The 22,320-nt window shown below is 34.4% G+C and overlaps 3 protein-coding genes across 11 annotated transcripts in view; 2 read left to right on the top strand and 1 right to left on the bottom strand.

Moving 5' to 3' along the window:
- LOC102610661 (receptor-like protein 15) overlaps nucleotides 1-2,699 on the top strand; it is a 43,107-nt gene extending 40,408 nt beyond the window's left edge. For all 9 annotated transcript variants that reach the window (XM_052444253.1, XM_052444256.1, XM_052444252.1 and 6 more), the window contains one exon: nucleotides 441-2,699. In XM_052444253.1, coding sequence (XP_052300213.1) covers nucleotides 441-2,623 — 2,183 coding nt within the window. In that variant the 3' untranslated portion in view covers nucleotides 2,624-2,699. The remainder of the gene's footprint in view (nucleotides 1-440) is intronic.
- Nucleotides 2,700-2,947: 248 nt separating this feature from the next.
- LOC102615775 (glycerol kinase) lies at nucleotides 2,948-6,132 on the bottom strand. Its single transcript, XM_006491995.3, has 4 exons — nucleotides 5,781-6,132; nucleotides 5,319-5,540; nucleotides 4,139-5,105; nucleotides 2,948-3,374 (listed from the first exon to the last, which is right to left on the bottom strand). The coding sequence occupies exons 1-4, from the start codon at nucleotides 5,915-5,917 to the stop codon at nucleotides 3,129-3,131; spliced, it is 1,572 nt and encodes a 523-aa protein (XP_006492058.2). The 5' UTR covers nucleotides 5,918-6,132; the 3' UTR covers nucleotides 2,948-3,128.
- Nucleotides 6,133-16,292: 10,160 nt separating this feature from the next.
- Nucleotides 16,293-21,612, top strand: LOC102578049 (pyrophosphate-energized vacuolar membrane proton pump). Its single transcript, XM_006492028.4, has 8 exons — nucleotides 16,293-16,667; nucleotides 18,357-18,931; nucleotides 19,018-19,397; nucleotides 19,660-19,746; nucleotides 19,838-20,168; nucleotides 20,288-20,698; nucleotides 20,859-20,918; nucleotides 21,036-21,612. Exons 1-8 carry the CDS (start codon nucleotides 16,418-16,420, stop codon nucleotides 21,240-21,242), a joined length of 2,301 nt encoding a protein of 766 aa, XP_006492091.2. The 5' UTR covers nucleotides 16,293-16,417; the 3' UTR covers nucleotides 21,243-21,612.
- The last annotated feature ends 708 nt before the right edge of the window (nucleotides 21,613-22,320 follow it).

A 22,320-nucleotide genomic window follows, 5' to 3' on the forward strand; every position in this document is an offset into this window, starting at 1 on the left:
TTTTTTTCAGGAGTATGTGAGTTGAAAAATCTTTTTGAGTTGAATCTTAAAGGAAATAATGTTGAGGATCATCTTCTTTCTAATTAGTAAACTTCCCTCATGCTATCGAAGTTTCAAACAATAACAAAAAGAGACTAACTAAAGGAGCAATGTGACCTTTTAATTTAATACAAATTGATTATCCAACATGTATGTACAAACTAAATCTAAACAATTTTTATATTAAAATGTCAATTTTACCTTTCGACAATATGTTTTTTCCATAACAACTTAAACTATAGAATAAACATAATATTAAAAATTAACAAGGAACCACCACCTAAAAGGTAAAAGTAATTTCATGACAGATGAAAGTGTTAAATGTACAAAACTACAAATGTCACCAATTTAGAACTTGAATATTTTTATAAATTTTGACCCTTTTATTTTTCACTTCTCAGGAATATGTGAGTTGAAGAATCTTTTTGAGCTGAATCTTCGAAGCAATAAGTTGGAAGGTCATCTTCCTCGGTGTCTCAACAACCTCACCCACCTCAAAGTTCTTGATATTTCTTCCAATCAGTTAAGTGGAATCTTACCTTCAGTAATTGCAAACCTCACATCCCTTGAATATTTGGCTCTTTCTAACAACAAATTTAAAGGGCGCTTGTTTTCATTCTGTTCATTAGCCAACCTCTCGAAACTTGAGGTCTTCCAACTATCGATGGAAACCGATTTGTTACAAGTTGAAACAGAAAACTGCCTCCCTACGTTTCAACTTAAAGTCCTCAGTTTAACCAAGTGCAACTTAGGTGTTATTCCTAAATTTCTTCTACACCAATTTAACTTAAAATACCTTGATCTCTCTCACAATAAGTTGGTTGGCAATTTCCCAACTTGGTTGTTGGGAAACAACACAAAATTGGAAGTTTTGTACTTGGTTAACAACTCATTCTCAAGGTTTCAACTGACCAGTGCCCAACATGGTTTGCATAGTTTAGATATTTCTAGAAACAGTTTCAGTGGTAAGCTCCCGCAGAATATGGGTATTGTCCTTCCGAAATTGGTCTATATGAATATATCGAAAAATAGTTTTGAAGGCAATATTCCCTCTTCTATTGGCAAGATGCAAGGGCTTCGTTTACTGGACGTGTCTAGTAACAATTTTGCAGGAGAATTATCCCAATCTCTAGTTATTAATTGCTTCTCGCTAGAATGGTTGGACTTGTCAAATAATAATTTCGTCGGGCAGATTTTTCCCAATTACATGAACTTGACTCGATTATGGGCGTTATATTTGTACAACAATAATTTCAGTGGGAAGATTAAAGATGGATTGTTAAGGTCCACTGAATTAATGGTCTTAGATATATCCAACAACCGCTTGTCTGGTCATATTCCTTCTTGGATGGGCAATTTCTCAAATCTTCAAATTCTGTCAATGTCCAAAAATCTTTTGGAAGGTAATATTCCAGTCCAATTCAACAATCTTGCAAGTCTTCAAATTCTGAATATCTCCGAAAATAATTTGTCCGGATCCATGATATCTACCCTGAATCTTTCATCAGTGAAGCACCTTTATATGCAAAATAATGCTCTTGGTGGGTCAATTCCAAATACATTTTTCAGAGGCTCTGCATTGGAGACTTTAGATTTAAGGTATAATTATTTTTTTGGTAGAATTCCACATCAGATCAATGAGCATTCAAATCTGCGTACTCTTCTTTTGAGAGGGAATTATCTGCAAGGACCTATTCCTCATCAATTGTGTCATTTGCGAAAATTAGGCATCATGGATATCTCACACAACAGGCTTAATGGTTCAATACCTGCATGTATTACTAATATGTTGTTTTCGAGGGTAGAAAATGGATATTTGTATGGGTTTGATATAGTATTGCGTATGTATTTAGACGATGCATACGTCAGTAATTACTATAATTCTACTGTTGAACTGTTGCTGGATGGAAACGATGGTAGAATGTTAGGTGCACTAGTAGCGGTGAATTTTATGACAAAAAACAGATATGAATCTTACAAGGGTGACATTCTTGAGTTAATGGCAGGACTAGATTTGTCGAACAACGAGTTAACAGGTGACATTCCATCAGAAATTGGTGACCTTCAAAATATTCATGGATTGAATTTATCTCATAATTTCTTGTCGGGCTCTATACCTGAGAGCTTTTCCAATCTGAAAATGATAGAGTCTCTAGACCTTTCCCACAACAAATTAAATGGTCAAATTCCTCCTCAGTTGACCGAACTTCACAGTTTATCTACATTCGATGTGTCATACAACAATTTGTCCGGCCCAATCCCAGACAAAGAGCAATTTTCCACTTTTGATGAAAGCAGCTATAGAGGAAATCTCTTTCTTTGCGGTCCAGCAATTAACAAGGGCTGCACGAATCTCCCAGAGTTGCTAGAACCATCATCCAAAGGAGCAGAAGATGAATCTGAGGTTGATTTGGTGGCATTCTATTGGAGTTTTGTTGCGTCCTGCGTCACAGTGATGTTGGGGTTACTCGCGATCCTTTGGGTAAACCCATATTGGCGCAGACTATGGTTTTATTTCATTGAAGATTGTATTGATTTATGTTACTATTGGCTTTTCAAATATGTATTCTATTGGCGATCGTAGAGCACGATTATAATAGAAAGAATATGGATGTGCCACTTGTTTTCTAGTACTACGTTTTCTATTGGCTTTTCTGCAATCTGGTATATGTTTTTTCAGAAACTAGATTCAAGGTTTCTACTTACCTTTCGTCTGATTTTCTCGTGATTCAAATGAACAACTTCCCATAGCTTTTAAGCCTTGCAAGTTCTTTACAATTTATCAGAATTCGAGAGATCCTTCTAATCAAATTGCAGAAGAATTAAATTTGAGAGATCCTATCAAATAAATCAGCTTAGAGCATGAGGAGACTAACAAAAGCACCAATTTTTATCTATACAAAAGCAATTAGGAGAAGAAAGCATTTATTAATTATAACGTTATTCACCTGAAATACAATTATAACTTGTCTGTAATTCACAAGAATCTACACAAAGAAAAAAAAAATAACCATGAAAGATGTAAAGACTGATAAGGAAAAGGAGAAAAGGGAAAACAACGGATGGTTGATGAAAACCAGAGACATCATTCAAAGAGAGAGATCGGCCAAGTTGAAAGTTCTTTCAACAGCTCTGCACCAGGATTCTGCTTTCTTCTTCCTGAATTCCTCGTTTAAGACAGGCTTGAAAGTGGTTGAAGTCTTAGTCCTTTCTCCAGAATCAAAAATCTCTTCTTCTTTGAAAACCCCAATTGCTAATCCAGCTGCAAAGGCAGCTCCAAGAGCCGTTGTCTCTATGTCAGCTGGTCTGATGACTGGGCTTCCCAACAAGTCCGCCTGTAAATCATGATAAGAACAGTTTTATATGGCCTTCCAGCGCAGAAAGATAATAAAATATCAACACCAGATTCCAGAAAATGGAAAGAGTGTGATGTCTGAATAATGCACAGATTGTTCAAAATTACCATTATTTCCATAAGCACTAATTGCTAATTAAGTGATTGCTATTTGAGACCCACACAGTACAACAAAGAAATTGTAGAAAAAAGGAGAACATGCCAGGCTATTTTACAAATCAGCATAAAATGTCGGGAAACAGTTGTGAAATTTTAATGCAGAAACAGTATGAAACACAAAATTTCCTCTTTTTACTTTTTCTTTCTTTTTTCCACCCACAAAGTAAGACCCTTTGAAAGCATTTGAATCTAAACATTGCTTTAGCTTCTGATTAGCAAGCAGCCAGCTAAAAGTTTATTTGGAAAACATCTCTTAAGAATGTATCACACAAATCATGCAGAAGTGTCAAATAAACTTTTCTAGAGCCCTATAAAGACTAACTAACTGACCTGCATTCAAATATGAGAAGCTCAAAAATGGGAAATCATAATATTTTTCTAAAGAAAGCAGAGTAGTTAAATTTGCTTCGATAGCTGCAAAACTATAACCAATAAGAAGAAACAATACCAAGAACAGGATACTTCAGGAAAAAAGAAACAGCAGAAAAATTGATGAGAAAATTGGAAATTGTTATCGGTCATGTGTATGAATGAAAAGCTATGTAGAACTGCAACAGAGCACTAAAAATAGCGAGAAGTGCAAACCTGAATCTGCATTAAGAGGTTGTTAACCGTAGCACCTCCATCCACTCTAAGCAGGAACTCCGACTTTGCATCCTTTATGACACCCTTCTCCACTGCATCCTTTTGCATTGAATCCAAGACATCCTTCACTTGAAAACACATGCTCTCAAGCACAGCTCGAGCAATGTGAGCCTTGCTTGTGAACCTAGTAATCCCAATGCAAACGCCGCGAGCGTCATCACGCCACCATGGAGCAAACAATCCATTAAAAGCAGGTACAAAGTAAACCCCACCAGTCGAGTTGACCTGCAATGCCAATTCCTCGATCTCACTTGCACTGCTAATTATGCCCAGACTGTCTCTGAGCCACTGGACTGCAGCTCCAGCGATGGCAATTGAACCCTCTAGAGCATAGTTAGTCGGTGCTTTAGGACCAAGCTTAAAGGCTAAAGTGCTCAAAAGTCCGTGCTTTGACTTAACTACCTCTTCACCTGTGTTCATAAGTATAAAAGCACCAGTACCATAGGTGCTTTTAGCCTCACCCTTTTTACAAGCTTGTCCTAACATAGCTGCATGCTGGTCGCCAAGACATCCTGAAATTGGTATTCCGGTAATTGGCCACCCTTTGCCAATTTTTCCAATAATCTCAGAATTACTTACAATTTTGGGCAAAATTTCAGCCGGTATCCCTAGTGTTTCTAGTGTAGGCTTATCCCAATCAAGAGTTTTGAGATTCATAAGCATCGTTCGCGATGCATTAGAGACATCAGTGACATGCAAACCACCGTTCACTCCACCAGTTAAATTCCATATTAGCCAAGTGTCTATAGTTCCAAACAGGGCATCCCCCTTCTTAATAGCCTCTTTAACAGCATCCACATTTTCCATCATCCATAGCAGTTTCACCGCACTGAAATAAGTGCTGATAGGCAAACCAACGGCATCCAGAAAATGGGTTTTCCCACCAGGTAATTCCTTCTCCAATTTCCTAAAAATGAGACCACTTTCAAACATCAAAGGTAGAAATTCCAAAAATCAACAAATGGCCAGAATTGCATAATCCGAATCATGGTCATTAGATGACACCCTAAGCCTACTCATGTATCAAAACCAATAATCAAAAGGCCCCAGATCTTCAATGGTTGAAACGAGGACAATAAACGAACAAAGATAAATAACAGGAAAAGGACAGGCTGGTCACCTGCAAACAGAACTGGTACGAGCATCCATCCAAACAATAGCATTATAGAGGGGACAACCAGTAGATTTGCTCCAAAGAACAGTTGTCTCCCTCTGATTGGTCAAACCAATCGCCTTCAATCCACTGTCCACATTGTGGCCATCAGCCGTAGCCTTGTCCAAAGCCTTAGCCATACACACCCTCACACTCTCCAGGATCTCCATCGGCTCATGCTCGACCCATCTAAACAAATTTTTAAAAAAAGAAAAGTTCAGTTTAACAAACCCTTCATTGGATTTAATATCACTACAATAAAAAATAAATTAGTCACACAATTCTTTACACATGCTTATAAAGCCAATTTTTTTTCGGAAACAGAGAGCTCGGACTAAAAATATCAAATTTTAATAAACCATCAATCAAATTTAGTACGATAATATATACAAAAGAATGCATAAAAATGAAAAAGAGAAAGATGGGTACCCGGCTTCAGGGTAAAACTGAGTGAACTCGACCTGGTGAGATCCAATGGGACGAGCCTGATGATCATAGATGATGAACCTGGTGCTCGTTGTGCCCTGATCGATTGCTCCTATGAATACCTCCTTAGCTTTCGCCATTTTTGCTTCAAAAATGCTCACTCTGATGTGGGTTTCGAGTGTTTGTTCTGAAAGAAACTATAAAACAGAGAGAATGATCCCTCAGATATACGAGAAACTCGAGGGAAATTTTCTTGGAATAGCAGACAAGTGTTATCCAAATAACTGAAAAAATTTTACCATGATTTTGACAGCTATTTGTTTTTATGATTATTATTAGTAGATTTTTTCCAATTGAATCATTTGACAATGAACATAGTATCAATATTAATTCGTTAATAACTATTATTTTAGGGATTATTTTAATTTCATCGTCATCGAAATATTGTTATTCTCGTCCAAGTTATCTTTATTTCATCGTCAACAATAAGAGAAAGTCTTAGATAAGATTAAAGTAACATTATCTGTATTTATTTTTATCTAATATAATTTCATCAGATAATTACTTTTCAAATTTGGCTAATTAATTTGTTCTTAAAAGGAAATTAATTAGCTATATCTCATATCAGAGAAATTTTAGAATACATTTATTGTATTATAACCAATTAAAACATGCATGACATGTGTAATTGAGTTTAATACAACCACCACTTACATGATAGTTTATAAAATAAATACACACATGTCATGATATTATTTGTTATTGTATGACTAATATGGTACAATAAATATATTCTAGAATTTCTCCTCGCATCATCCAAGAAAAAAAAAATCCATTGGAAAAAGAAATATTTACAAACTAATTACATATGGATGAGATATAATGTGTAAAAAAAAAAGAGTCAATTATAATTGAGATTTTTTTAAAAGAATTTTAGTTATGGGTTTGATAAAGAGAATGACAATAGTTTTATTTATTTTTATAAATTAAATATAAAAAAATATATGGTGATTAAAAAATATGGACTGTAGAGTGGTCTGATAACTAAAAGTATAATTATAATATATAAAAATATATTTGCAATACGCTTTTTTTTTTCATTTCTGCAAACATAAGTTGATTAGTAAATTTGGGATTTTTACATTAAAAAAATAAAATATACATGTTAAATAAGAGGAAATATGCAAGAATAAATATAAAATTGTGGAGAGAATCTTAAAAATTAGAGAGATGATTTCAAGGCGGAAAGTTTTGAGGGTATTTGTTTTGTTTTATTACGTCATGGTTCCGGAGTACTTGGTTTGCTAAACGACTTGGTTGGTGGGTTATCGCCACGTGGGATGATCATAGATTGCTTGTGATCTTCACTTTAGTTGACTTTGACAAAGTTTTGCACGAGCTGCTCGTGCACTTCACGCGCCTTGGGAAACGAAAAAGTACTGTACTCTTAGGGAGTATGAAGTTAGCAATACTCGCTCCCTTTGAATTTGTTAGTTTCTGTTTTTCGTTTCGAAATAGGTAGAATAGATTACAATTACAAATGCTTGCCTATTTAAATAATGTAAATGCAAGTTTCCTTATATGCTTTTCCAAAATGGGAACATAATTTATAATTTACCACAATTGAACAATTTTTTTCTGAAATCAACAAATTAGTTAGTATTTAGAAGATAATTTTTTTCATCAATAAATAACTCACAATCACTTAAGTTCGAATAATAATAGAAAATATTAATTGTGTTTAATACGTTAGATTTATTATTTTCATCTAATTTTATTTAAAAAAATATGATAATAATCCGAGATGTTTACCGTAATTTGAATAATGTAATTACATTAAAAACTTAAGGAGATATCAAAAAATATTAATACGTACCCACCATGTCTCTACTTTTTCTATGATAATTATAAAAAAAAAAAAATCAATTCTTTAACAAATCCTCTACAATTTTCTTTCGACTTACCATAAATTTTGTGTGGCATCATACGAAACCTTATTAAACAAATGACGGTAACACAAAAGATCGATCACACAAATTTGTTATGAGATTCTAAATATAAGCCATTTGTAAGCTAAATTTGGCGAGTTTACAATTTTAGTGAAGCAGAAAATTGCATTCAATTGATGCTTGCCCAGTTGCCCAAAAGTCAATTAAGGTAACGGAAATCAAGCAGGGGACCACTAGACGGTGGGGCAATTTTTGATGTGTGGTTATTGATCGGCTTGGCGTATTAGGTGGGACCGTGTATTAATGAACCGCATTTGTGGAATTTTTTCTCCTTGAACTCCATTTGTGGAATGTCTAAATAAATAAAATTATTTTTTCCAATGAAAACGATTATAAATCATGAGTAATGATTTAGTAGCCTATTATATTCAATTTATACGTTGTTGTTTTGTTAATTCACAGGTTTAATATTGTTTATAAAGAGTCGTAAAATTTGTTATGTATCAATTACTCACCATATGAATGACACTATTATACACTAGATTAATTCTTTATAAATCATATTGTCAAATTGAAATAAAAAATCAAGACAATTCAAAGTTGGAATCTCTATCACATAGTAATTCAACAACGCAAAATGGAATGAAAAATCTCCCATCCATCCATCCAACCAAAAACAAATTTTGACATTGGTAAGGATTATAATTACAGCTCGGAAGCCAATCTAAATTGGGCATTCAATTCAAGTTGGTTTGTGCTGAATGAGGTTTGGCCAACCACTAACATTAATACATTATTAGTTAGTTACCATGTCTTAAATTATTAATAAAATTTAAAAGCTAAAAAAGCTGGTTAACAACTTATATCCTCCAATTGCCAAACTGATATCGTATTGTTTGTTCCTGGCTAATGTCAATTCATTAACAAACGTTCTTAAATTGTTAAGAGATGGATTGGGAATGTAGATGTGAAAAGCACTTTTTGAATCCTGAAAAGGTTTTGAAAATGCTGTTAGATAAAAGCACTTGTTTTGTTTGCCTTTTTCTTTTCGTACTGGGCTTTGGGCCTCTAGTTATTGATCTCTTCTTAAGCCCAAGTTTTTGTACATTTTCCACGATGTGCCTACTTAAATTTCTACTTCTTGACACGTGGTTATCCTCTAATAGTCTGTCTTCGCATTTTGTACTTTATGATTGAAGTTGGCCGCTATAAGTTAAAACCTTAGAATGTAAATTAGTTTAATTTTACACTTTTGTAATGAAAAAATAGTTATATCTTTAAATTTTTTTTTAATTATTATTTAAAAACTGTATTTATTATGTATTATTAACTTTTGTTTTATAATGATAATTTTTTTACAATAATTGTAGTTTAAAAGTTACAATATTTTAATTTTAAACAGTGTCTAAATCCTAAATTTGGAGGCATATCAATATGTAGATCCGTATTCAAACAAATTTACAAACTAATTAGTATTTTGTTAGGTTTAAATGCATCATTTTTGTTTTGACGTTTTGATCTTATTTTACATTTTTTTTATCAACGATTACACGTTTGAATCCTCGTGATGACATTACTGTTCTTAATGGTCAATAATTAATATATTATTTAAACTTTCAGACACATATTTAATCTAAAAATCGATGGTAATTACACACTTTCATAAGATTATCATCGTAATCCTCTTTTTCATCATCATTCTTATTTTATAAATATTAATCTTAGAATGCAACAAAATTATTTTTCAACGTGTACAAGGCCCCTGCCATATGGCTGATCCGAAATTATCGTGAGAGTTTTTTAATTCATACGAGCGTAATCGAGCCAGTAGTCAGTTGACAATAGCTTAAAAATTTGTGCCAATAAAAAGAGGATTAGAAGTTTTTAAAAGAGAATAAATAGTTGGTTGAGCTTAGCTGCTTAGGCTCAAATGCATTCCCTTTAATGGGCTGAAGGCCCAAGCCTAATTTCATTAGCCACCAGCCGACCGAAGTGGGTTCCTCGCAACATTGAACCGGCCAGCCTAGCCATTTGAAATAGAGCCACGTCAGTTATCCTAACATGTGAGTCATGAAACCAACTGGGCCTTGGCCCAGTGGCCAGGACCTGCACTCACAACTGTGAGCGCAGCAGTTCGAGCCCCCGTGACGTATGTAGAAGTTATTTCCTTCCTTAATTATTAAATGAAGGCAGTCTTTTCCCTTTTGAAATGTGAGTGGAGTAGACACCTCTCGAATATTAGAGAGGGTAAAATCTGGGCAGTGCTGTATAAGAATTAATGTAAATTAGGCCTAGTAATTGTCTGATTGTAAATATCAGTTGTAAATCTCATATAATATGAGTTGTAATCTGAGCATTAGTCTCATGTAATTCAAAAAACATGTGAGTCACGAGCATCCATCCATAAGATGCTAGTTTAGTAAATTTACAATTCATAAAATCTATTATTCAATAAATGAATGGCAAATGATATTCATATTCAAGTCCAGATTCAAATGCTGGGATTAGTAATATTATTGTTTGAAATAATAATGCAATCAAATTAAATCTACGGCGGAAGTAACACAAATAATTGCACATGAAAAGTTTAACGGGGATCTCTGTGTTAGGGGAACTATGGTTACTAAAACATATAAAGAGTTCGTTCAAAGAATTGTTGGCATTTGATTGAGACACCACCCATTTTAGATATTTATATAAATAAAATCAGGAACGAAATCAAAGCTTGATTTGAATTACCTAGATGAGCCTTCCCTGGTAGGCATGCTTTTAAAATATTATAATATGTTCTAGAATGAAATCATACATTAAATGAATATTATAAATGCCATCAACGTTTCTCTCTCTCAAATAAAAAAATATCTGCAAACAGATGTATTTTATGGGCTCAGCTATTTTGTCCCAATGAGATAACCCAATTGTATCAAGAAAATAAGAAAGGGAATAACCCAACCATCCAAGGATGTTAAATTTTAAATTTATTATAGTAAAAATATTGATAAATTGGTAATTTTAACTAAAAGTTTTTTTTTAAAGCAAATCTCCATTTAGGATCTATGTGATTGAATTAATTTGATAATTTTACAAAAAGAATTATGGTAGTTCAATAAATGACCCGCATAGTACAAAAATTAATAATATATTAATATATGCTACTAGAATATTTACATGCCATTTGTATAAAGATAGCCAATATTTACAATGTAACAGCATAAAAGATTGTTGACTATTTTCTAAGGTAGGTCGAATCCTTTTATTATAATTTTAATGACTACAAAAGTTAATTAAACATGATATTTTAAAAACCATATCATCACACTCAAAATTTCTTACAACCACCCCACCCCATATGTAAATGTTAGTACACGAGGGGGAAAAATGAAAAACAGTTTCCTAAGGTGGATATAACTTATGATTATTATAAGCTTACCTTGCAAATAATACATGATTTACCACAGTCTTACCTATAATATCATGGAAAAATTAAATAAACTCTAATCTTTTAAATAGTTTGAATCAATGTGTCGAAACCAATAACACCCGGCACGTTGATTTGAATTGACAAAAATCCCAATTGGGTATGTTTTATTAATTGTTTAATTGAAGGAGAGGCACACGAAGATTGCTTCAAATCACCGGACAACATAATTGGGTGAGCTTGAATTATTAAAAGGAAAAAAAGTTATCCCGTTGCGTCATAAAACGTTCTTATTAATCTAATAATCATGCCGCTATCATAATACTTTAATTGAAATATTCAATCAAGTGCAATTACAATCGTTAATCTATATCGATCGGCACATGTCATTTAATAAAATATTTCATGTCTTACAAATCTAGGAACTTTCTCGATGAACATAAAATTAAAAAAAAAATGAAAATGGGAAAGGAAAGCAACAACCCATACAATAAATTATAACGTTGCTTTGTTGCTTTGCATCAATTCGAAGAAGCAAGCTTCTTTATGTTACCTTTTTTTTAAGAACTAATTGTCACATCGTCTAACTCGTATGATTTTGAGTATCACAAAAGCATTCAACCCATACATCGATTTGATTTTGATAACTTGTTGACACTTCAAAGCTTCATGGCCGTTGGCTTTAGCAATGATTTTCACTCGCATCTCTTCATGATTCCCACATATTTCACCTTCTCTTTTTTTACTTTCTTTTTGCTACGTCTATAGATTAGCTCGTTTACATAATCATGTAACCAAAATGCTTCATGATTTATTTACAATTATTAATGGTTCACGAATAATCATCAATACTACCAATGTTGTCGCTCTCTCTAGTCTTAATATCTTATCATCAATCACTAAACGCACACTCCACCGCTACCATATTATCTTCCTATCACAATCATATAATTAGCCACCATACATTCCTCATACAAGATCCACACATCACATCATCATCACCAACCCCCTTTTTTTTTTTTTAAAAAAAAATGGGAATATAGAGGATTTAACTAAAAATAGATTTTCAAAGAACAAAGACATAACCCAAGTACAACATATTGCCTTATTTGGGATTGCTTTTAAAAGATAAACAACATATTTCATAGTTCTTGATAAAAAATTATTTGATAATATTTTTATATATTTATTTGATAATCTTTTTCTATTTTGATAGTCGATAAGAGTTTTTTTTGCCCTTTTTAAGTATCTTATAAAATAACTCACTAGATAATTAATTAATAACAATTATAGAGTTTTTATTAAATAATCACATCATATTTTCATATAAATCCTACTTTGTAAATAATACAACCCTAAGATATTATTATCACCATAATTATTACATTGACGTTTTTACGAGTATTGAAATATTTTCGTATTGTACTTTTATCTTCAAAATAAATATCATCTAATTTTAAACAACTTTATTTATTTATTTATTTATCTATTTATCTATACACATAAATATTTAGTTTTTGAGTCATAACAATTACAAACTAACTCTTAGATCTGAAGTTTCCTAATATAAATATTAAAAATAAGCGTCTACAAATTTTATTATCGTTATTATTATTTTTCAGAGAGAAAAAAGCATATCCAATTAGATGTGCTAAATCCATTCCCAAATAGGACAACCCAGACGTGGACGTAATACTTTTGTTACTTTCCACAGGTACTTGAGTTCTATGTTCTAACATGCAACAGCTGTTAAATTTCAACGAGGTACCCGATTGAAGGGGTGATTATGAAATTTGCCCCTCTTTACGTTACGTTGTGCCCGCAACGACTGGGAACGTTATAGGGGTGTGTGTGTGGTGGTCAGTAGTGCGATCCAATCGAAATCATTAAAACAACTGTAAGTGGGTCCCACCGGGTTAGGATGGGGACCGCGAAACAAAAAACAAGCTTCCTTGAGAGGCGAGTCTTAACCTCGAAAGGCTCTAACGCAACACTCACTCGCACATACACCCCCCCCCCCCTCGGGCCCTCACTCACAAAGCTTGCTGGCCACCCGCCTTAACTTTCTTGAAAATAAAGCGAAACGAAAGTACAAAACTCCACTATTTTGGCTACATTACAAAAACTCTTTTTTTTTTATAATTTTTGGTGTAAAGACTCTTGCTATTTCCACTCCACTTCATTTGAAATTTCATTCCTTCGTTATAGCAGACGTAATTATATACCAGATGAATCATAAACGAACGAAAGAAAGAAAAATTACAAATGGAAAACAATGGCACCGAAATGGACTAATGTGAATATTACTAATTTTATTGAGTTATAAGAAAATTGTGTTAAGGACAAAAACTTAGTTTAACTTATTATGGTATAGTTAAAAGTAATTTTTTAAAAATTATTGGGTCATCAAAGAAGTTTTTTAAGTACCACACAATCCAAGCTAATCCTCACTTACCTTCACCTTTGATTACAATAAAAAAAATTTGATATTAAAATGCACTAAAGATGCCTCAACAAGTAAAGGCTGTAAACATATAAGAGGGAAAAAAAAGTGAAGATGGAAATTTGTATCGAAAGATATCCTAATAGAATAAAAAAAAAAGAGTTGTTTTAGGCAAGAAAAATAAGCGTAACTAATTAAAATGGTTTATCTCTCTATGTTGTTAGAGATTAATTTTGGGAGAAATTTGTGGTGCAAATGTGGTATCGTGCCACAGTTGCATCCAGTCGTTGGATACCAGTAGATCCCATTAATTTAAATATATTTAATGACTGAATGCAATTATGATACAGTACCATAATTATACCGTAGCCTAATCCTTAATTTTGTAGATGTAGAAGAAAAATAAGACTAAATGAAACTAGAATTAATAAAAAAAAATCAATCAGGTGCGTGTAGTTGCATACTGTGCCGATTTATCATTACTAAACTTGTGTCGTGGGACCTATAATTCTACCGATAAGTACTTGCTGTGTTTGTAATTGTGCACCAGATCAGGACTCCTAGTAAAAATATTACAACAAATGTCGTAAATTATTGGAGTGCAAGAGGATAGAGATGGAGTGGACATATAGAGATAAGACAGTGAAATAAAAAGAAATTTTTTTTTTAAAGAAAAAAATAATAACAAACGAATATTATCCGATTGGAAGCCATGCACGCCATTCAATGCACGCGACGTCACAAATCTCTCAAATCCGTTCGATAAACGTCTCAACGATATCCTTTGCAAATTACAATTAAGTCGCCGATAAATAATCCCGTGTTCTGGGCCGCACTGAAAATGGTTATGGTCACGCCTGTGCATCAAACCGCTGCCGCATATATTTTATGATTTTTATTAAATACTATATCAACACAAGCCAAATAATATCTTGAAGATAAGAGAGGAGCATTTACTATCTTGTCAATACATATGTGATGGAACCTATTTAGAGTATTAAGAAATATGAACCATTTTATTTTTCAGTTTTTAATTGAATTTCTTCCAAAATTTTGAATAATCGTTATAAAATTCTTAATGTTAATCCAAAAAATTAATCACTTCTAAAATTGTGAATAATCGTTATAAAATATGTTATTGCTTAAACTTGAATTACCTTAATCACGAAATGTATTCAGAGCCAGCCAAGCTACCTACAAAGGGCAAAAACAAAATCTCAAGATGGCAAAATATAATTATCATATTATTATTGTTTCTATTTTATTTTTATGTTAACAAAGATGGCAATGAAATTCCTATGCATTTAACTATTTAAGAGTGCGAATCACTGGATAATTCCTCACGATGTGAAAAGGCGACAAAGATGTAAAAATTGAAGAGCCGATTCTGACAGCGACAGTGATGCGTCTGAAATACGCGCCGAGTAATCAATTGATGCCGTTTTCCCGTACATCCCGCCCAACGCTACGCCCCTGCTCCGCAATCATCCACCGTAGGCTGACTTGATGATGACAAATCGCAAAAATATCAAACTACTCTCAATCATTTAAATTTACGCAACTTGATGATTGCTCAACTTAAATTTACTCCTTTTGGGATTTGGACGGATGAGGTCATGTTTCAAATTACATTTGGTTAATTTTTGCATAATTTTTTTTATATTAAAAACTATAATTTTTATGAAGCTACACTGCATGTTAGGAGTTAAAAAAAACGGAAACACTTATAAATATAATCTTACCATAATCATACACATCCAATTAACTTATTACTATCTTATTTTTTTTATCAGGTTTGATCTATGATTTATTATTTATAGATGTCGATAAGATTTTTTCAATTTATCAACACTTAAAGATGACATAACTCTAAAGTCAAGAACTCACTATTTAAGTTACTAAAGATACATCATAACTCAAAATAAGGTATTTTATGTTACAAACTTTGTCGTATAGTCAGAAAGTAAATAAAAATTAATAAAAATTGATCAATTGATCTTACTACCATATATTCAAACTATAAGACATAATATCTTAGGATACCATTGCCGCAAATATAGGAAAAAAATTATATCTACTTAATGATATTACAAAGTAGATAATATATTAGTTGAAGAAGGACTAATGAAGACATAAGTCGTTTGCTTTTTATTGTAAAATTAGGAAGTTAATGTTGCATTTAAATTTTGTTGATGAAATAAATTAAATAATTGGAGGAAAATCTTGTGGCGACAAAAATCTTTTATACATGAGAATTAAATAGGAATTAATTTTTTCGGTGCAAATTAGAGCATCTAACATGATTAAGATAAGTAATAAAAAATATGATTTAGATAAAATAAAATTATAATTACTTTCTATAATTAAGTACGTATAAATTGGCGTTGCACAAAATAATTATGATTGATGGTATAAAATTATAATAAATTGACATAATTGTCAGAAAATAATAATTATTACTTTTGAGGCAATCTTTTCATGTACTAGTTGTACCAAACAGTCTGTTGCTTTATTATTATTATTATTGTGATTAAAATTAATAATCTAAATTTCAACATGTCATAGAAACCAGAACGTGATGAGATCCATTACTCAATCCGACGGCTTATATTTGACACGCTAAAGCAGATCAACACATACAACAACAGCCTCGGCGGCACAAGATCCCAGCCTCTCTCCCATTCCAAAATATTCCAGCAAATCTCCAATCTATAAAACCATCCTAAAACAAACCCTCACAGACATCTTCACTTCATTTCTCGTGCTTCACTGCGTTCATCCCATTTTTCCTTCCCTCTTTTTTTCTTCGTTTTTATAATTTTCTTTCGCGATGGGATCGACGCTGCTGTCGGAGCTCGCGACGGAAATCCTGGTCCCGGTTTGTGCCGTGGTCGGAATCATCTTCTCGCTCGTCCAGTGGTTCATCGTCTCCCGCGTGAGGCTGACGCACGAGAGGCCGACGAGCAGCAACAGCGACAAGAAGAATGGATTCAACGATTACTTGATCGAAGAAGAGGAAGGGATTAACGACCAGAGTGTCGTTGCCAAATGCGCCGATATTCAGAGTGCTATCTCTGAAGGTGAGCTGCCGCCTCTTTGCTCTTCCGCGGTTTTTTCTCAGATCTCACGGTTTTGGTTTTAGATCTGGTGGCCTTTTTGTAATTTCATTTGTCTGAAGTGTACTGCTGCTTGCCTGTTTTTTGAAGTTATGAGCATGGAGAAGCCGCTTGGTCGCTAGGGAAATGCTAGAAAGTTGACGTTTTTTGGAATTTGAGCTTAAGCTTTTTTTTTACGTGGTCGTGGACGTGAAAAATTTTTTAAAAAAGGAAATTAATTCTTTTTTTTTTTAATTTTTTTATTATGTTAGAACTGAAGCTGTAGTTTCTGTTTGATTCGCTAGAAAGTGTTGGAAAGGGATAGGAAAGTTTTGAATTTTAAAATATTTTTGCTCATTTAAAACGTTTTTAATCGTTCGTGCCTCTACAATAATAATAGTATTTATATATTATTTTAATTTGAATTCTTACTTTGATCTGCTTAAATTAAGCTGTTCTCTCTGTTTGGTTGATGAGAAAGTGAGGCGAAGTGAGGAGGCAGTGAATATTCTTATTTTCTTACTTACAGATTTGATTGGAATGGTTTTCAGCTGTACTAGATTTGTTTGCTCATACAACATTACTATATTTTGTTTGTATATTAATTAAAATTTCCTTTATCATTCTTCACGGTAAAGAAATCCAAAAAAAGCTGCAATTTTTACGGTTTTGAGTTTTAACCCATGCTGCTTCTGGATCCGATTTTGAATTTTGTATTGTTTTGTTTATATAAGTAAATTTTAATATATATATGGATCTGTTTCATACTATCCTTTTTCAAAAGATATTATTCACATACGCGGCTTAAATGCATTTGTCTTTTTCTTTATTATGTTATTTATCTTTTTTGGGTGTTATTGTCAGCAGATGTGCACTGCACCGTTGTTAATACCGGAAATGGGTGATGTATCTTGGATTGCTGTGGTCCTCGTCCATATTTATATTATTGGATCTTGAATATTTAAATAGTTGTTAAATTTAAGTCATTTTTTTAAATTTTGATAAGAATCATAGTCATTTTAAGATCTCATTACCTTTGTTTATTTTGGGAATTGTTTTATTAGCTTAGGTGATATTATCTTCTTGGTTCCATTACTTTTTGTTCAAGTTTAAGGTTTCCGGATGTTTTTATAAGACTAATTGAGTACTACTATAATTATTTTAATAATAATTTTTCTGTTCCCTTTCCCAAGGAAGAAAGGAACCGTAGTAATAGTTAATAAAATGAAATCTGGAATGTTAATAAGTTTCCCGTGTATTTTAGAGAAAAATGAAACAAGGAATAATTATGACTGAAAGGTAAATTTGGAGGGAAAATCTGGTGCCCTTTTTGTTTGCCGATTATGCATGATATTATTTTGCAAGTATTAGAGAAGAGGATTCATGATGATTTCATACTGGTATTATGTGAAATCTAAATCATTGTATATTAGTTTCTAGTGAATTGAGGGTATTTCTCCGCTGAAATTACTGACCGGCATATGATATGCTTGTTTACATACCGGCTATTCTTCCATTTGATTTTTCCTTTTTGAGTTCATCTACCTCTTTTAAGAAGTAATTATGTACTTGTTTTGTCTGACCTTAACCTTTCATGTATTTTTCTCAATTAACTGCACTGTATACGTCAATGCTCATCATATTTACATATTAGTCATTGTTTGAATGCAACAGGTGCCACATCCTTTCTTTTTACTGAATATCAGTATGTTGGGGTTTTCATGATCGCTTTTGCAATTTTGATCTTCGTTTTCCTGGGGTCTGTGGAGGGCTTCAGCACAAAAGGCCAAGCCTGCACTTATGACCAGCAGAAGATGTGCAAGCCAGCACTTGCCACTGCAGCCTTCAGTACTGTGTCATTCTTGCTTGGTGCTATAACCTCTGTTCTTTCTGGGTTCCTTGGGATGAAGATTGCCACTTATGCCAATGCAAGAACTACCTTAGAAGCAAGAAAGAGTGTCGGGAAGGCTTTTATTGTTGCATTTAGATCTGGTGCAGTGATGGGTTTCCTCCTTGCAGCTAATGGTCTTTTAGTGCTGTTCATTGCAATCAATCTTTTCAAGCTGTACTATGGTGATGACTGGGAGGGACTTTTTGAGGCCATTACTGGTTATGGTCTTGGAGGATCATCCATGGCTCTCTTTGGAAGAGTTGGTGGTGGAATTTATACCAAGGCTGCTGATGTTGGTGCTGATCTTGTCGGAAAGGTTGAGAGAAACATTCCAGAAGATGACCCAAGAAACCCAGCTGTAAGCCATTTATCACTTTTGATAGAAGGTTTTTTTATTTATATTTAATGCTTTTGCTGATTTTGGTTAAATTTTTACCTTACCAGGTCATTGCTGACAATGTTGGTGATAATGTTGGAGACATAGCTGGCATGGGTTCTGATCTTTTTGGCTCCTATGCTGAATCATCCTGTGCTGCTCTTGTCGTTGCATCCATCTCATCTTTTGGAATCAACCACGAGTTCACTAGCATGCTGTATCCTCTGCTCATCAGTTCTATAGGCATCCTTGTTTGTCTGATCACAACGCTCTTTGCTACAGATATCTTTGAAGTCAAGGCTGTTAAGGAAATTGAACCATCATTGAAGAAACAGCTTATCATCTCTACTGTTCTTATGACTGTTGGAATTGCAATTGTTAGCTGGATAGGCTTGCCATCTTCCTTCACAATTTACAATTTTGGAGCTCAGAAGGTTGTGAAGAACTGGTATGTTTCAAACATGTTCTTTGCGAATTGGAATATGCATTAAATGATGAAAGTGGTCCGTACACGACTGATTTGTCTGTATCTTCTGTACGTTACATCACATCTGTTGCTTTTGAAATGTCCTTGTGATTTAGATTTGTTGTTCTGAGTTTATGAGTCAGTTGCTGGCTTGCAGGAAGTAGTGCATGCTTGTGCCAGATATCGTTAATGGCACTACTAACATGTCAATAATGTCAGGTTTAACATGGTCTTGATTTTGCAGGCAACTATTTTTATGTGTGGCTGTTGGTCTTTGGGCTGGACTTATCATTGGGTTTGTGACTGAGTATTACACTAGCAATGCATACAGGTACATTTTTAAGAGAAGTATTAGGTTGAGTAGGTCTCTTATTGTTTCTCTTGAGTTTCCTGTTTTGACCCTGTGTTTGCTTTATTTGCAGCCCTGTGCAAGATGTTGCCGATTCCTGCAGAACAGGAGCTGCCACCAATGTTATCTTTGGCCTTGCCTTGGGATACAAATCTGTCATCATACCAATTTTTGCCATTGCAGTCAGCATTTTTGTTAGTTTTAGTTTTGCTGCTATGTATGGTATTGCTGTGGCTGCCCTTGGAATGCTTAGCACTATTGCCACTGGCTTGGCCATTGATGCTTATGGCCCCATCAGTGACAATGCTGGAGGCATTGCTGAGATGGCTGGCATGAGCCACCGCATTCGTGAGAGGACGGATGCCCTTGATGCTGCTGGGAACACGACTGCTGCCATTGGAAAGGTACTTGATTTTCTGCTGGAATGTGTTTGACTTTGTATTCTTGGAATTTGTTAGCATCTTTACATGATATCTCTGGTTTTTGCAATGTCCATTGAATTTTACTTGTTGTTTGACATTAGGGATTTGCCATTGGATCTGCTGCGTTGGTGTCTTTGGCTCTATTTGGTGCTTTTGTGAGCCGTGCTGGAATTACAACTGTTGATGTTTTGACCCCCAAGGTCTTCATTGGTCTGATTGTTGGTGCCATGCTTCCTTACTGGTTCTCAGCCATGACAATGAAGAGTGTGGGAAGTGCAGCTTTGAAGATGGTTGAGGAAGTCCGCAGACAGTTCAACACCATTCCAGGTCTCATGGAGGGCACTACCAAGCCTGATTACGCTACCTGTGTTAAGATCTCAACCGATGCATCCATCAAGGAGATGATTCCTCCTGGTGCTCTTGTCATGCTCACACCCCTCATTGTTGGAATCTTCTTTGGTGTGGAAACCCTTTCTGGTGTGCTCGCTGGCTCCCTTGTTTCGGGTGTTCAGGTAATACTGGAACTTTGATTTATCATGTTGTTCTTGCAGAAGTTTACGATTAATTGCAAAGACAATTTTAGTATAGGTTTTAGATTTGAGGTTGACTTGGGTGAAATCATGGATGTTGAATAAGTGAATATGTGGTGTGCTCTGGTATTTGCTTTAACAGATAGCAATATCTGCCTCCAACACTGGCGGTGCATGGGATAATGCCAAGAAATATATTGAGGTAAGCAGTTTATCAAAAATCAAGCTGCTTATCCTTTTAACCTGAGTTTCTTTCGGATGAATCAACAATTTCTTAAGCCTTGAGTGGTAATGTAAATTTTGTGTGGTATTTGTATAGGCTGGTGCCTCAGAGCATGCAAGGACCCTTGGCCCAAAGGGTTCTGAGCCACACAAGGCAGCTGTGATTGGTGATACCATTGGAGATCCACTGAAGGATACGTCAGGCCCATCTCTAAACATCCTCATCAAACTCATGGCCGTTGAATCACTGGTGTTTGCTCCTTTCTTTGCCACCCACGGTGGCCTGCTTTTCAAGATCTTCTGAAGAAAGAGATAATGTGAAATACATTGCGGAAGAGGGTCATTGACTTTTGCTTTCGATTGTAACAGTATCCTCACCCATCCTTGACCTCTACCGACCAACTTTTTCCCCATGGTATGGGGTTTTAATTTAGTTTCCTTAGTTTCCAGTGAATACTGTTTTTGATGCGGGGATGAGATGACGATGATGATAAATTGAGATGGTTAGAATGACGACGGAGATGCTCTTTTTCATGTTGAAGGGGGAGACACGGTGGTGAAATGTTTTGGTCTATTTTATTTTTATTATTATTTTTTGTCCTGTGTAGTCTTAGAACAGCTTCCTATCAAACATTTTGTTACTTTTTGATGCAATGAAAGTGCACTTGGACCGACTGGTTGTGGTTTGCTGATTTTGGTTTAAGGTGGTATATTGATTGCACTTTTATAGTCTGATTCTAGCCTAAGCTCTCGCTAGATGGACTCTTGACCTTGATCCTTGATGCACTTTGAAGTGGACCCCTGTGCCTCTGGGGTACAGTCTAGAGGTCTATTGAGTATGGTTAACAGTGAGATGGTATCTGTTCTTACTCCATATTCTTTTAAAACAGGGATAAAGAAGGTTCGAATGATGTTGCGGGCACCAGCGCGCTATTATTTGGCCCCAAGAGCAATTTGTTAGAAATTCTCATTTGTGCGCAAGAGGGGGTGGATCGGTGGGTGCTGATTTATGCGATTTTTCCTTGCGAATTTTTGGTACCGGCGTTTGTACAGTATTCATATTCTTGGTCTGGACATCAGGATCTCCTCTAGAAAGGGATGGGAAACAATGCATAAGACGATGAAATGTAGCTGTTATAAAGTAGTTGTACCCTTCCAGGTGTACAAAGTCTTAAGATGTATAAATATGAGAGACAGAAAACGTGTTAAGCTTAATGGAAAGTCACACGACTCGGTTCCTCCAATCAAAACTTGACACGCTTGAAGTCTGTTGTGTGCAAGAGGGGTGGGTATCGGACAGGATCGGATTCAGATGGATCTGATCCAATCCGAACTTGGATTTAGCTTCAAATCCGGTTGGATTTGGTTCGGACTGAATTGGA

Source organism: Citrus sinensis, chromosome 7, assembly GCF_022201045.2.
Source record: "Citrus sinensis cultivar Valencia sweet orange chromosome 7, DVS_A1.0, whole genome shotgun sequence".
Classification (NCBI taxonomy): Eukaryota; Viridiplantae; Streptophyta; class Magnoliopsida; order Sapindales; family Rutaceae; genus Citrus; species Citrus sinensis.